This window comes from Scaptodrosophila lebanonensis, unplaced genomic scaffold (assembly GCF_003285725.1).
Source record: "Scaptodrosophila lebanonensis strain 11010-0011.00,11010-0021.00 unplaced genomic scaffold, SlebRS2 tig00001412-arrow-pilon, whole genome shotgun sequence".
Classification (NCBI taxonomy): domain Eukaryota; kingdom Metazoa; phylum Arthropoda; class Insecta; order Diptera; family Drosophilidae; genus Scaptodrosophila; species Scaptodrosophila lebanonensis.
The window spans coordinates 5,723,640-5,737,745 of NW_022060739.1; the positions used below are offsets into that span (position 1 = coordinate 5,723,640).

A 14,106-nucleotide genomic window follows, 5' to 3' on the forward strand; every position below is an offset into this window, starting at 1 on the left:
TTTTGCTGACCCTAGTATGTGTAGGGTATGGATATGGCAGAAATTTTCTTACAGCACAAGCCCCATCCCATTCAAATTGCCATTATGTTTTTCTTTTGTTTGTTTTTTTAATATTATTTTTTCGAGCTTGCCATTTTGCGCTCCCACGCGGTACAGGGTGTGCCCCAACACCCAACCAAGCCGTTGTCATTCGACGTATTTGTGTTGCTATCAGCGCGCCAAACACCCAGTTGGTTTGGCCAACAGGCCAAGGGAGAGACTGTGGCTATAAATGAACAGTCTGTATTGGCCAGGCGAAGTAGCTAGACGTGTCCTGAAGCAGCGTCCGACGCATCACAAAGTAAGGGCTCAAGGATAGCGTACGGGAATCATCAATTAGAATGGATGACGATACGGATATATTCGATATAGATCCCAATTGGCTGGAGAAGGAGGCAATTGGAGGTTTTCGGCGCTGGCACATAATCGCCTCTTGCCTGGGCATTCTAATGAGCATTGGTATAGCGCTAATTAAATAAGTTTTGTTCAATATAACCAGGATAATACCCTACTATTGCAGTGATTATGGTTTGCTGTTGCATACGATTCCGCATACCGCGCACCAAACAGGAAATCGAGGCTGACTATCAACGCAAACAGATAACGAAGAAGTTTCGCGAGAAATTGCAGCAAATAAAGAACTCCGAAATGGACGACATGGATCTGCAAAAGGGTGAGTTCTATATATTCTAGAGCGAAACATTCTTGCATGCCTGTAAATAAGTCGCATCCCCAAATCCCACAAAGCATAACCATTGTACATACTATATATCCATTATGACGTTTAGACCTAAACAAGCCAAACAACCCAAACTATAGTATTCCTACGAAATACTTGTATACGTGTACTATAATATTATCTCCTCCCCCCCAACTGCCCCAATTTGTTTGTCAGACACACTTGTAGGGAAATTTTCAAGCCAAGCCCTTTTTGGCTTGTGTTTCCCACCCACACATATAAGTAGAAATGATAAACGATTCATTCTACATATACTCCAAACCTGTCCTCGCAATGCACGCTACTCGAGAACATACATATTTGTTTAAATGCTGTCAAGTTTTCTTCAAATGGAAGCGAACTGAAAGTCCTACTTGTATTAATCGTACAAAACTATTTCTTTAAGTTCTTACGCATTTCGCTTCCATTTTGTTAAACCTGTATCTTGTTCTACTTTCTATAAAATTTATATATATATACAAACACTTTCACTTCTCTATCACAGCACTTGCTTATATAAAATTGGAAGAGTATGATGATCCGTAGTGCGCTGTAACAAAACTCTACACCTAAGCACAAAAGTAACTTAACTATTGGAATTAACATATAACAGAAATAAAAACAAAACACTGCCTATGTGAGTATAACGCTTTCCAGCACATGTGAATGTCTAAATAAACTAAATGAAATATTTAACTAAATTAGTAACAAATGGAATTCTACGCATTTCTTTTGCAGTCTGTGCGCGCATACAGAGCGATTATCTGAATCTGCAGACTAGCCTGGAAAGTTTAAACGAAAAACAAAATGTTAAATTTAAAATTTAATTCAAACCAAACCAAGTGAAATTCTTAAATTGTTTAATTGTTGGATTCGGCAAACGAGCATCCCCTCGATTAAGGTCAATTGAATTAAATAAGAGAGTAATCTTGCTTTAATCCTTTATGCTTTTAAAGTTTTAAGGCAGTTCCTGTAATAATCTTTAAACATTTTCCAATACTTCTTAAGCTTCACAGCCTTTGCTGCTTTTTCGCAGCTCGCAATGAAACATAGCCCACCATTTTAATTATTAATGGCTGATTCAGATAATGATTCAGAATTAAGTGATCAAAAAGTTGTCAAAGATTTAAAATGCTTTAAATAGATTTTCCAATCGATTTTATACAAAGATCCATTACTTTGTGGCAGTTGTCGCATTAAAGACCATCTTCAATTCCTAATCAACACTGTTTTACTGCGAAACACGAACCAACAACAATTTTAAGGCCTTCTTCTCTCAAACAACTTCTTGTGACAACTGAAATACGTGTATTTTCGGTCCATTATTCAAGAACTATTTATGCGGGCCTGTTTTGTCTCTGATTTTAATTAGAATGATTAAATTATTGATTTCGCTCCACATCCGCGAGTCCTCCTTTTCAAATGCGTTGCTTATTTTCTGAAATTGAAACAATTTAACGACCTAAAAACTCTAATGTGAAATACTCAGATTGTGTTATATGTAAAGTGTTATATTAAAACTATTGAAATATTTCAATAAAAATGTAAAAAAGGAAAACAATTGTGCATTGCAAATTCTTTTCGGATTTTATTAGGTTTCTTTTTCTCATTTTCGGATGTATCAAAGTTTATGTTTTCTTTATTTATTGTGTTTTACATTGCTAGTAGGTCTGTGAGGGCAGCATTTGAATTGCGACATTAACAAGTATGTGTGTAATTAATTATTTTCATTTTTTCGTTTCAAATGACATTCTCAAACAGTTTCTTGCGCTTCACAAAGAACGCTTTCAATTATTTTTGGGACTTAATTTTAGGTTATATGTTTAGTTTAAAATGTTTTGCTTCACAATTCTTTTGTAGTTCGTGATATATTGACGCAACACCTACTCTGACTTTGAATCTGAAGCTGACAACTCTTGGCTATGTATGTAAGTATGTAGGTTTGTAACAAAAACAAAAAACACTTTGCTGACTCTTGACTGACACAGAACACACACACAGAGCTCAATTTCAATACTAACGCATAACTATTATCTCCTTTGTTCATAATCATTTGTTGAGCTTACACAATAGCTTATCGTTTTGGAATATTTGCAGTTTACTTCGCTGCTTTCTGTTTTGTTTTTCACCACTTATGTAGTTTTTGAAACATTTTCCGCAAGAATTTCATGATTTCTTCTGCCTAAATTCTGCTGTAATACAATTAATATATATATATATTTTTTTTAATTTTTTGCATTTATATAAAAAACAACTAAATATACTGCTCGCATCATTCCTTGCGATAAAATGTTCTCCCCCTGTAGATAAAGAAACAGACAATTAGTTAAAAACTAGGATGATTAATAATACAATTTCACTTACGTTATAGTTTTCTTCTCCGTATTCTTGGGCTCGGGCCTTGCACGATTTAGCACCTTAAGAAAATCTGAGGTTTTTGCTCGCATGCGCGAATGAATATAAGCCTTTGAACACTATAGATATTGAGAAGAAATAAGTAAATATGACTTTGAAATATAGTTAAGGGTGGCTACCTTAATGTGATAATGCAAATAGTCTCGGAACATGTGTATTAGATTGATCGTGTTATCCCGTGTTTCTTTGTTGGTGTGACGTGGGAAGAGCACTGTAAGTAAAAATATCGAAAATATCGAAGAAGCCCATTAACACAAGTTTTAAGTTATATTTTCAAAATTGTAATAATATCAATAAATTATTATAATATATGAATAATAAAGTTATACTGAAGTCTAAAATCGATGGAAGATCAGCGACTAAAAGACTTTTTATAAACATAAAGGTCGGAATAATTGATGTGCTCAAACACAAGTCATCTGCTATAAAATGATGGTCTATACAGGATGCCGTTCGTACTTCAATTTTTTCTGGGAGTATATGAGGCATAATTTAGTATAAACCTCTAAAATATGCCACTTTTAGCTCCATCTGGTCTAAGAGGTTGTCAATTTATGATTTAATGTGCACAAACACAAGTCATCTGTTATAAAATGATGGTTTATACAGGATGCCGTTCGTACTTCAACTTTTTCTGGGAGTATATGAGGCACAAATTAGTAAGAAACTCTTAGATATGCCACTTTTAGCTCCATCTTGTCTAAGAGGTTGTCAATTTATGATTTAATGTGCACAAACACAAGTCATCTGTTATAAAATGATGGTCTATACAGGATGCCGTTCGTACTTTAACTTTTTCTGGGAGTATATGAGGCATAAATTAGTATGAAACTCTTAAATATGCCACTTTTAGCTCCACCATGTATAACAGTCCAATTTTTTACTTAAATGTGCACAAACACAAGTCATCTGATATAAAATGATTATCTATACAGGATGCCGTTCATACCTTAAGTTTTTCTGGGAGTATATGAGGCATAAATTAGTATGAAACTCTAAAATATGCCACTTTTAGCTCCACCGTGTATAACAGTTTATTAATTTTTAACTTAAATGTGCACAAACACAAGTCATCTGTTATAAAATGATGGTCTATACAGGATGCCGTTCGTACTTCAACTTTTTCTGGGAGTATATGAGGCATAATTTAGTATAAACCTCTAAAATATGCCACTTTTAGCTCCATCTTGTCTAAGAGAATGTCAATTTATGATTTAATGTGCACAAACACAAGTCATCTGTTATAAAATGATGGTCTATACAGGATGCCGTTCGTACTTCAACTTTTTCTGGGAGTATATGAGGCATAATTTAGTATAAACCTCTAAAATATGCCACTTTTAGCTCCATCTTGTCTAAGAGATTGTCAATTTATGATTTAATGTGCACAAACACAAGTCATCTGTTATAAAATGATGGTCTATACAGGATGCCGTTCGTACTTCAATTTTTTCTGGGAGTATATGAGGCACAAATTAGTATGAAACTCTTAAATATGCCACTTTTAGCTCCATCTTGTCTAAGAGAATGTCAATTTATGATTTAATGTACACAAACACAAGTCATCTGTTATAAAATGATGGTCTATACAGGATGCCGTTCGTACTTCAATTTTTTCTGGGAGTATATGAGGCATAATTTAGTATAAACCTCTAAAATATGCCACTTTTAGCTCCATCTGGTCTAAGAGGTTGTCAATTTATGATTTAATGTGCACAAACACAAGTCATCTGTTATAAAATGATGGTTTATACAGGATGCCGTTCGTACTTCAACTTTTTCTGGGAGTATATGAGGCACAAATTAGTAAGAAACTCTTAGATATGCCACTTTTAGCTCCATCTTGTCTAAGAGATTGTCAATTTATGATTTAATGTGCACAAACACAATTCATCTGTTATAAAATGATGGTCTATACAGGATGCCGTTCGTACTTCAATTTTTTCTGGGAGTATATGAGGCACAAATTAGTATGAAACTCTTAAATATGCCACTTTTAGCTCAACCATTTATAACAGTTCAATTTTTGATTACTTAAATGTGCACAAACACAAGTCATCTGTTATAAAATGATGGTCTATACAGGATGCCGTTCGTACTTTAACTTTTTCTGGGAGTATATGAGGCATAAATTAGTATGAAACTCTTAAATATGCCACTTTTAGCTCCACCATGTATAACAGTTCAATTTTTACTTAAATGTGCACAAACACAAGTCATCTGATATAAAATGATGGTCTATACAGGATGCCGTTCATACCTTAAGTTTTTCTGGGAGTATATGAGGCATAAGCGAGAAGAAAACTCAAAATATGTCACTTTTAGCTCCAGGAAGTTCTTGCACAAATATTTTGTAGGAGAGTTTATCTAGTGATGTAGACGAACGCAAGTCATCTGATATAAAATAATGGTCTATTCAGGATGCCGTTCGTCTTAATTAATTTTGGAGCGTTAGAGACGCAATTCAGAGGGGTTACTGAAATATGTCACTTTAAACCCCAGAGTTATATCTCTTAGTATACTTGAATAGTGTGAGGCCGATATGAGGCACCTACCAAACGTTACATATCCAATGTTATCACCAACTCTGGCATCAGTATTTGCCAGTTCCAATGGCGGCTCGCGATGCGAGAAGAGCACTTGTGGCGCTGTATGCGAAGCACGTCGACCTTCTCTCAATTCCTGCATAAATACTTTGCCAATGATAACATCGTCCTCATCTCGGAAGATGGTGCTGAAGACTACAGTGACACGATCCGGTTTGGCTTCTACATAGCTGCATGTTAAACAGATTGTATTCGTTATTTTGTATTAAGTTTTCTTCAATTAAATCTTACAGTGTCTCATCATTGCGATAATTGATAACGGCACGTTTTTGGCCCTCCTCGCCCTGCTCCTGGAAATCAAAGTACTTTTCAAACACTGATGCAAAGCAATTGCGTTTCAGCAGTCCAATTTTTTTTGCTATCTTCTCCCAATCCGCGGGTATATCCTCCAGATTGATAAGTACAGAAACATTGTAGCCTGCGTGCAAACAATTTTTTAATTAAAGGGCTCTGTAATTACGGGTAGTTGGCGTGCTTGAAACCCACCTTCCTCGGTGTCTGTCAGTAAACTGCCATATTCACGCTTCAGTAACTCGTCCGCGCCATGCTCTTGCAGCTGTTTGTAGAACTTCAGCGAAATGCTCGTCTATATACATTTTGAGGGAGAATAAATGATAAATGCAAGTCTGTTAATTAAAGCACAATTTTCACAACACTCACCCGCACTTTTGTTTTATCGCCATTCACATTCGAAATATGATAGAGCACGCCATCAAAGTCTGCTATTCGTATGTCTATCGATTCTGGTTTGAGTCTGGAAATTAAAAAACAAATGTGATATTATAAAATGAAAAAATAACAAAAATACTGTAGTAGCATTAGTCAGCCCCCTGTTAGATATTGTTGCTGTTGTGGAGGCTTTCAATATCTTATCGGGTTGTATAAAAAAATTGTTTGCGATTAAAATAATGTATGATTTAATGAGGTCGGGGCGGTGTGTGGAACTCGTTTTCGTTTTTATGTATTGAAAGATGTTTTTGGGCAGAATTGTTTGAATACAAACGAGTTTCTCTATAGGTTTGTTCGATCTTGAAGGGGTTTTTGGGACACACACCTGACTAGTTTACTTATAAATCCCACCTTCGAACAGAATATTTTAGGAAATATGGGTAATACTGTACACGAACACAAGTCATCTGTTATAAAATGAATGTTTATACAGGATGCCGTTCGTCTTTTTGGGTTAGTCTGGGAGTTTTTGAGACACAGATTGTAGAAATAAACAAAAATATGTCACTTTGAACTCCATGGTGCTATCGTAAATGGTATATAAGTTTGGATTTATTTTTGGATGAGTTGAGTAAGGAGAATTTGGGGGTTTTGTAAACAAGAGAAACACACATAAATATTTACACACATTCATGTTTTTATATTTATGTTGCCAGCGCCCCACGATTATTCGATTTTTCGATACAACAACGACAATGGCGATGAGTCAATCCGCCGCATATGGCTTTGTATGAGGTGTTTAGCTGCAGACTATGCACAAGTGACGCGATATAAATGAGTTGTAATGAATTAACAAATGTTGTGCGGGCGCTGCCGATGGCACATACATACATATGTATATATGTATGTGCATACATATCACATAATCATACAGACGAAGGCATTGACGAACGCCTGGGTGTGTATAAAAATTAAGCTACATCCGAACTTTCACACTCTGGCACAAATGCGCTGATAAAACTCACTCAAATTGATAACGCGCATAGAATGTTAGCGACGAGGCCAATAGATAAAATAAAATACTGTCCCGCACATATTTGAAAATTGGAAAAAAGGCGACGACGACTACGACTACTCACCCGGCCTGAGCATTGCGGTATTTAACCAGCAGTGTTTCCTCAATGATTCGATTATTGATTTCCAGCAATATCATCTTTGAATTTATCTGCAGTCGCGTATTATATATGTATGTATATAAAATATATAGAAATTTTCTTATTTTTAAATCCCAGCACGATGACAAACGTGTGACGTTGCTTTTGCGGTGCTCTTCGTGCGGTAACTGTTTCTTTGCTGCTGCTACGGCAGCGGCTGCTTCAAGTGGCCGGAGCTAAAGCCATGCATGTGGTGGGGACGTCGGCGTTTGCGAGCGTGCGTGTGTATGTGTGTTTGAGATCCAATACGGAGAGACTAATACTACTGCTACTTATGGCGCTGGACTGACGGCTCCAACTCACAGGCACACATGCACGGAGTATACGTATTTGCACACACATACGCGTTGGACGTGTGTGTGTCTCTTCTTTGCCTTGGTGTGTATGTAGCGTATTTAATGAATCAACAACAAAAAATGGGCGCAACGTTTTCTGTTTTTGCCGCTGACTTCGACGTTGCTGCGCTGCTGCTGATGTCGGCTTTTTTGGTCACACACATACACACACATGCGAATTCCAGCACACATACACACATTCCTCGCACCCGCTACCCTACCAATATTTGTCACTCGCAAAAACTGACGTTTCATATAATGTTGTTTTCACTTTTCGATAGAGGCACAAAAATGCAACAAAAACGAAATGCTGTTCGTTTTTGAAACAGAATGTAGTTTGTTAACACTTTTTGCATTTACTAAAGCCGGAGCATCCGCTAATTTAACCAATTTTTTCGCAGCCCAACTCGCAATGTGTTTCAAGATAGCGATGTGAACGCCAGCGATGCATAGCTGGTATCGATACTTTTTTAGCTGACGATATTTTAATGCAGAATTGGTATTTTTGCTATTATGTGGTATTTTGGTATTTTAAATTGAGATTAGTATTGCAGTTAAACAGTGTTCTGAAACGTTAGTGTTGATGCTGATGCACTAAATTGCTTCAATATTAATTCTTGCACTTTAAAAAATGAGCGGTCAATTAGATGACCATGCGCTGGTTGATTTAATAGAATCCTTCCCCATACTCTACGACAAGGACAGTGCTCGCGGCATGCAGAATGCATCTCGCAAGGACGCCGCCTGGAAGGTATGCTCATCCACATTGGGCTTCTACCCCAACTAATTAGTGTGTATCCGCGATGTTTACTTAAATTTTAGACCGTCTCGCTTAAGCTCGGTGCGTCAGAACGCGCTTGCATAACGCGCTGGAAGAGTATAAGAGACAGATTTGGCAAGGAGTTCCGTCGATTCCAAGAACATCCTAACGAGCCGACCTACTGGGATATGTTTCCGCGTCTGCTCTTCCTCAAGGATCACTACAAACACGGTCTGGTGAAGCACGAGAGTCTGGATGGCATGAAGTTTCTGCCTAAAGAGCGGCGGCGGCGAGTGCGCTCCCGTTTTGGTGAGAGCGAGAAAAAGCTGGAGGAAGAGGAAGAACAGGACCAAGAATCGATTGAGTTGAATCAGCGACTCATTGAGTTGGTCAAAATCCATCCCGTTCTGTATCATCGGAAACAAATACGCGACTCAAATAATTTATCAGCCAAGAACGATGCTTGGCGCCTTATTTCGGAAAGTCTGGAGGTGTCGGGTAAGTTCTGGAAAAACGCCATGTAACTGCGGCATTAATTTGCAAGTTTTTTTTTTAGAGGAACTCTGCTACAATCGTTGGAAGAAGCTGCGGGATCGCTTTGCCCGCGAATATCGTAACCATCAGATCAATCAGAGCCAGCCCGTAACATGGCGCTACTACAACAATCTGCAATTTCTGGCTCACCACTATCGCAAGGGCGTGCCGTTGATCATTGAGAATTTAAAGCGGCCAGGACGACCATCAAAAGGCCAAAGCGAGATTACGGAAATCAGCCCTAGCAGCATGTATATGGGTGCTAGCCCACAAGTCTGGGGTGCAGATTATCCATACAGCTCCGATAACGAGGAACTGGAGGAAAACGAGGAACGTTATGATGATCCGGATGACGAGATTGCTGTAATCTCCGATGCCGGCCAGGTAACGAGATACGTACCATCCTATGACCAATTCATTCAAGTGACAACATCCCCGCCACCGGAACAGCAACTGGAACAACAAGTCCAGCAGGAGCAGCAGACCTTCATAGTCGAAGAAGAGCCAACTTTGATGGTAGAACAGCAGCAACAACCACAGCAGTTGCATCTCAGCACCAACACAACGCCATCATTGGAGGAGACTCAGTTGCATAGTGAAAGCTTTGCTGTTGGTGGTGAAGAAGTGCTGATCGATCCATCTACCACGGTTAGCAATTCTGGTGACGATCCCACTCCTGCTCCCGAAAAACTGATTGGGAATGTGATTTCCAACATAGAGACTGTGCTGCGGCAGTCGAAGGATTGTTTGCAGGCACTGCATGCACAAAACCAAAGGCATCAACTAGAGCTGGAGGCCACCACGACGGCCGCACAAATGGGTACCAGCGCCAATCAAATGCTGAGCAAAGCGCAAATGTTGCTTGATAGCCTTAGTCCGGAGCAGCGACGCAATGCCGAGCGGAAGATCGTGCATTTTCTATGCGAATGCCAAATAAAAACTCTGGATGGCGACGAGATTGAGGACGTGGCGCCATGCCAGATCTACAACTGCTAGATACAATTTGAATATTAGTTTAAGCGGAAAGTGTTCAAGTCATACGCACATACATATGTGGTATATGAATAAAATTAAGGTTTCGTTAGCTTAATTAATTAATTGGCCATGCCATTAATTTACATACTAATTTAAATATGTGTTTTGTATGAAATATTGATTTGGGTTCCTAAGTATTGTTTTAAATGCATAAATAATTTGCGCTTAATACCTGTTGTCATACAGAATAAAATTTGTGTTCCGTAGCTTTCTTTATTTTAAAATATTTAAGTAGACCTTAAGTCGTAAAGGAGCTATAATATTTGGTTGCTTTTATTTAGAATTTATATAATTTGGACGTTCTTTTAAAATTATAAACGGTTCTTGAAAGTTTTACAAAAATGTTTTTACAGCGCAGTTTTTGAATTAGGTTCTGCAACAAGATTTGCTTCATGGCATTCATTTAATGAATTTTTATAGCCGTTTCCAGAATGTTTGAAAGTGTATAATAGGCAGAGGGATATGTGGAGTTGGCTGTGCATAGGATTACAATTTTCAGCGTGACAAGACGAATCGACATAGACATGTTCGTCCATCTGTATGAACACCGCTAATTATACTCTGTACCTGAAATATACAAGAGTGTATCAGGTCTGTGCCATGGTTTTGGTTTAGGTTTGCTTAGCAGGCTAAAAGAGGCGTGGCAGATCCCACAAACTATGTACTTATACCTTCTAGATCAGCATAATATGACAAGTCTAGTCCTGCCTGCCTTTCGTATGAAGAACTGGATCTCATAGATGGTATGTGCTTATTTTATTTTTTAATGCACCCCTCACGTATGTGTTGTGTATTTTTGATTTTATTATTAATTGTATTTAATTAATTAAAATTTAAAAAAATAACTAAACAAATTAATTACGAAAAATGTATAAAAAACTTACATTCATAATATTTCATTGTATCTAAAAGCTGCATTGGATGCATAGATCAGTTTCTTAAACGCGCCAGCTTTCTATTCCAGTCGCGCTAAGTATATAGAAAGTGATTCAGATTAGAGTATCTATTCAATATACATTTTTTAAATAAAAGTAACTCTTCCGATGCAGGGCAAGTAGTGTAATAAATTGGATTGGCTTTGCGGTACATCAATTAAGTAGCTGAGCCATGACATGCCTTAAAATTGGATCCACTTTCCCAAGAACGTTCAGAAGACTTGCAATGCGTTGGCTTGTAAATATTGTTTTTATAATTGTAAGCTGGCTATTGGTTAGTGCTCCAGGTAAAAAAAAAATTTGTTTTACCAATTTAAAAAGTGATGTTTACGGAATATGTATTTTGTATACTTTTACAGTGCCACCAAAATGTTGCTTCCATCCCAATCCCTGTTTGAAGGCTTCTTGCTTTGCACCGTGGCCGTACCGCACATACCCTCAAGGACATATGCAGCTTCTTACAAATGGGGGAGGCAACTTTCTGTACCAACTTGTTCCAGTTTATTATTAATTTCCTCGAGTTTTTAGAAAACTCATCCACGATTAACTTTTCTAATTCCCCTTTTTGTTCGGCAGCTGCCTCTGTGTACGCTCAACATACACAATCCTTTAAAAACATTATATACATTCTAATATTTAAATTATCTAATTTTAAGCGAGATTCGGTCATTGTTTTGAGTTTTCTAAGCATGCAAGGCGACTATATTGTTTAAAAATATTCAAAAGTTAGACAACCCAAACTTTTGTTTTTTACCTAATTATGTTCCTGGTTTCCATTGGGAACATTAATATTGCTTAGATTTTGGTTGCCAAATATGTAACAAAATATTTATTGTTAACAAATAATTGAAGAGCACAAAGCGCTTTCAAAGTTTATATTTAAATGGCTTACCCACACACGCATATTCACAGGCTATTGTACATGGAGCTTGTGTGTGTGTGCGTTTTTATTGCTTCATGGCATAAACTAATTTTGTATAAATAAGCGTCATCATGTCTGTGGCGGCATCGTTTGAAGTGTTGTGGGATTTGTTTTGGAATGTGCGCGGATTTTCAACGGTATGCGCTTTATTCCCACATGCACACATACATATCTATAACTACATTGTGTTGCGTATGCATTTCTGTGTGTATGTGTGGGAGGACGCGTGCCATGTGTTGTGACACCTGCAGGCAATTGTATTGTTGTTGTTGGTTTTGCTGTCACTGTGCAAGTGTGTGCGGTAAATATTTCAACGCTTTTATTAGCGCAGACAACACTGGCACTGATGCTGAAGCTAGCGTTGACGTCGACGTTGGCAGCGCTTGATAGTTTTACGACGTTGATGGAGCTGCCGTTATTTGATGTCGATGCTGCACAGCTTTGGGTGCATATGTATGCATGTGTGTGTGCGAGTACAGTAGCGAACAAATAAATAATTTGAGAGTTAAGGGAGGTATATTAATTATTAGTTTTTATTTCTATGTAAATGTTGTTTTTCCAATTAATGCAAGCTAGCTTTTTGACATATGTGTGCATGTGTGTGTGCGAGTAAGCAAGTACAGTAGCGAACAAATAAATAGGCACGCATTCATGAACTAATTTCAGAGTTAAGCGAGGTATTTGAATTATTAGTTTTTATTTCTAAATGTTGTTTTTTTTTTTTTTCAATTAATGCAAGGTATAAGCTTTTTGATACCAAGCCTACATTTAATTTGTTTATCATTGAGGTGCACTTTTAAAGTAAAATTTAGATATAACTCAGTGAAAAAAGTCAGCGCCAAGTTTTATAAGAAAAGCTATTTTATATTTATTTGTAATTAAAAGCATTGAAAATGGTAAACTAAAACTTGTTTGTGTTATATTGAAAAGTCATTTTTTACAGAAACCTTAAGTTGCTATATTAAATTTCAAGTTTTAAAGTTAAAAACTTTCTCCTTGTGCGAAAGAGGAAAGTGAAGTGAATAACTTTTTAGCCCTAAAATAATCAAAATCAGTCAACAGTATTGTGGATAACGAATTGTTTTAATCATTTTCTATCACCGATTTCACACATTTTTTTTACAAAGCATGAAAGGAAGGTAATAATTTTTTATAGAAGTTTCATATTCAAGGCTGCAAATCTTTCCCATTACTGACTTAATTATAATAATTCATAATTAAAGTACTGTGCCTATTAAAACGATGTTCACTGTAGGTGTGGCTGAATACATTTTGTCTAACCATTTTTTTTGAACTTACGGCTAGCTTTATGCACGACCAGAGGCGTTTATGTGGGTGTGAGCTTGACAGTTAACCTTCTAAAAGTTCACATGACCTTTGACATCGTGGCAGGCACACTTAGCCCGAAAGTGTGGGTGGGACAAAGGATGTAACAGCGGGGAGAATTTGAAAACTTTTTCCAGCCAATCTCTTTATGGGCTGCATGAATCATTTGTTGCTGTCAGTGCCACATCAATGGAGAGCAAAAGCTCATCAATCACACAACGCCGCGCCAAAAATTTCGAGTGCCTAGACAAACAAACAAAAAAAAGAGATCACAACAGCAAACTCGAAGACGACGCCGATAATGTTGGCGACTGCCTTATGTCGAGAATCTATTTGCAGTCCCCATGCACTCGAATTCTCACTTGCAATTGTCTATGCACAAAAATTGTGTAATTGCCAATTTCGACGGATCTACTCAATTGCAAATTGCAAACTACGGACTGACGACTGCGGATTTCTGATTTTCTGCCTCTCTGCTTGGCTGATGGCGCAGCCAAAATAATATTCAGCATACGTCGTGTGTGCCAAATATGAATATATACTATATACATACTTGTATATAGTACATAGTGTATGTGTGTAAAACATTGCCGTCGCA

The 14,106-nt window shown here is 37.4% G+C and overlaps 3 protein-coding genes and 1 long non-coding RNA gene across 5 annotated transcripts; 2 read left to right on the top strand and 2 right to left on the bottom strand.

Annotated features, from left to right (window-relative positions):
* Positions 1 to 313: 313 nt before the first annotated feature.
* Positions 314 to 1,584, top strand: LOC115631911 (transmembrane inner ear expressed protein). Its single transcript, XM_030528762.1, has 3 exons — positions 314 to 498; positions 560 to 712; positions 1,496 to 1,584. The coding sequence occupies exons 1-3, from the start codon at positions 381 to 383 to the stop codon at positions 1,582 to 1,584; spliced, it is 360 nt and encodes a 119-aa protein (XP_030384622.1). The 5' UTR covers positions 314 to 380.
* A 741-nt stretch (positions 1,585 to 2,325) lies between these two features.
* On the bottom strand, positions 2,326 to 8,413 carry LOC115631119 (actin-related protein 2/3 complex subunit 2). Its single transcript, XM_030527780.1, has 8 exons — positions 7,587 to 8,413; positions 6,439 to 6,532; positions 6,265 to 6,364; positions 6,010 to 6,196; positions 5,728 to 5,948; positions 3,292 to 3,383; positions 3,122 to 3,231; positions 2,326 to 3,057 (listed from the first exon to the last, which is right to left on the bottom strand). Exons 1-8 carry the CDS (start codon positions 7,658 to 7,660, stop codon positions 3,030 to 3,032), a joined length of 906 nt encoding a protein of 301 aa, XP_030383640.1. The 5' UTR covers positions 7,661 to 8,413; the 3' UTR covers positions 2,326 to 3,029.
* A 166-nt stretch (positions 8,414 to 8,579) lies between these two features.
* Positions 8,580 to 10,384, top strand: LOC115631523. 2 transcript variants are annotated; one of them, XM_030528295.1, is made up of 4 exons: positions 8,580 to 8,747; positions 8,819 to 9,254; positions 9,313 to 9,674; positions 9,741 to 10,384. In XM_030528295.1, the coding sequence occupies exons 1-4, from the start codon at positions 8,628 to 8,630 to the stop codon at positions 10,284 to 10,286; spliced, it is 1,464 nt and encodes a 487-aa protein (XP_030384155.1). In that variant the 5' UTR covers positions 8,580 to 8,627; the 3' UTR covers positions 10,287 to 10,384. The 2 variants fall into 2 exon arrangements, with proteins under 2 accessions (XP_030384155.1, XP_030384154.1); XM_030528294.1 differs by having other exon boundaries at positions 8,583 to 8,747; positions 9,313 to 10,384.
* Positions 10,385 to 10,580: 196 nt separating this feature from the next.
* LOC115631524 lies at positions 10,581 to 11,250 on the bottom strand. Its single transcript, XR_003996219.1, has 2 exons — positions 11,210 to 11,250; positions 10,581 to 10,892 (listed from the first exon to the last, which is right to left on the bottom strand). It is a non-coding gene; the product is annotated as an uncharacterized LOC115631524 (long non-coding RNA).
* Between the last annotated feature and the right edge of the window lie 2,856 nt (positions 11,251 to 14,106).

What these genes read in the sequence shown, in the direction of transcription:
- LOC115631911 (XM_030528762.1), top strand. Translation starts at nt 381, where the DNA reads ATGGATGACGATACGGATATATTCGATATAGATCCCAATTGGCTGGAG. An exon ending in GGGCATTCTAATGAGCATTG is followed by an intron (nt 499 to 559) that starts GTATAGCGCTAA and finishes CTACTATTGCAG; the next exon opens with TGATTATGGTTTGCTGTTGC. An exon ending in CGACATGGATCTGCAAAAGG is followed by an intron (nt 713 to 1,495) that starts GTGAGTTCTATA and finishes TTTCTTTTGCAG; the next exon opens with TCTGTGCGCGCATACAGAGC.
- LOC115631119 (XM_030527780.1), bottom strand. Translation starts at nt 7,660, where the DNA reads ATGATATTGCTGGAAATCAATAATCGAATCATTGAGGAAACACTGCTG. An exon ending in ACTGACAGACACCGAGGAAG is followed by an intron (nt 6,197 to 6,264) that starts GTGGGTTTCAAG and finishes GTTTGCACGCAG; the next exon opens with GCTACAATGTTTCTGTACTT. An exon ending in ACGGAGAAGAAAACTATAAC is followed by an intron (nt 3,058 to 3,121) that starts GTAAGTGAAATT and finishes CTTTATCTACAG; the next exon opens with GGGGAGAACATTTTATCGCA.
- LOC115631523 (XM_030528294.1), top strand. Translation starts at nt 8,628, where the DNA reads ATGAGCGGTCAATTAGATGACCATGCGCTGGTTGATTTAATAGAATCC. An exon ending in GCAAGGACGCCGCCTGGAAG is followed by an intron (nt 8,748 to 8,818) that starts GTATGCTCATCC and finishes CTTAAATTTTAG; the next exon opens with ACCGTCTCGCTTAAGCTCGG. An exon ending in GGAAAGTCTGGAGGTGTCGG is followed by an intron (nt 9,255 to 9,312) that starts GTAAGTTCTGGA and finishes TTTTTTTTTTAG; the next exon opens with AGGAACTCTGCTACAATCGT.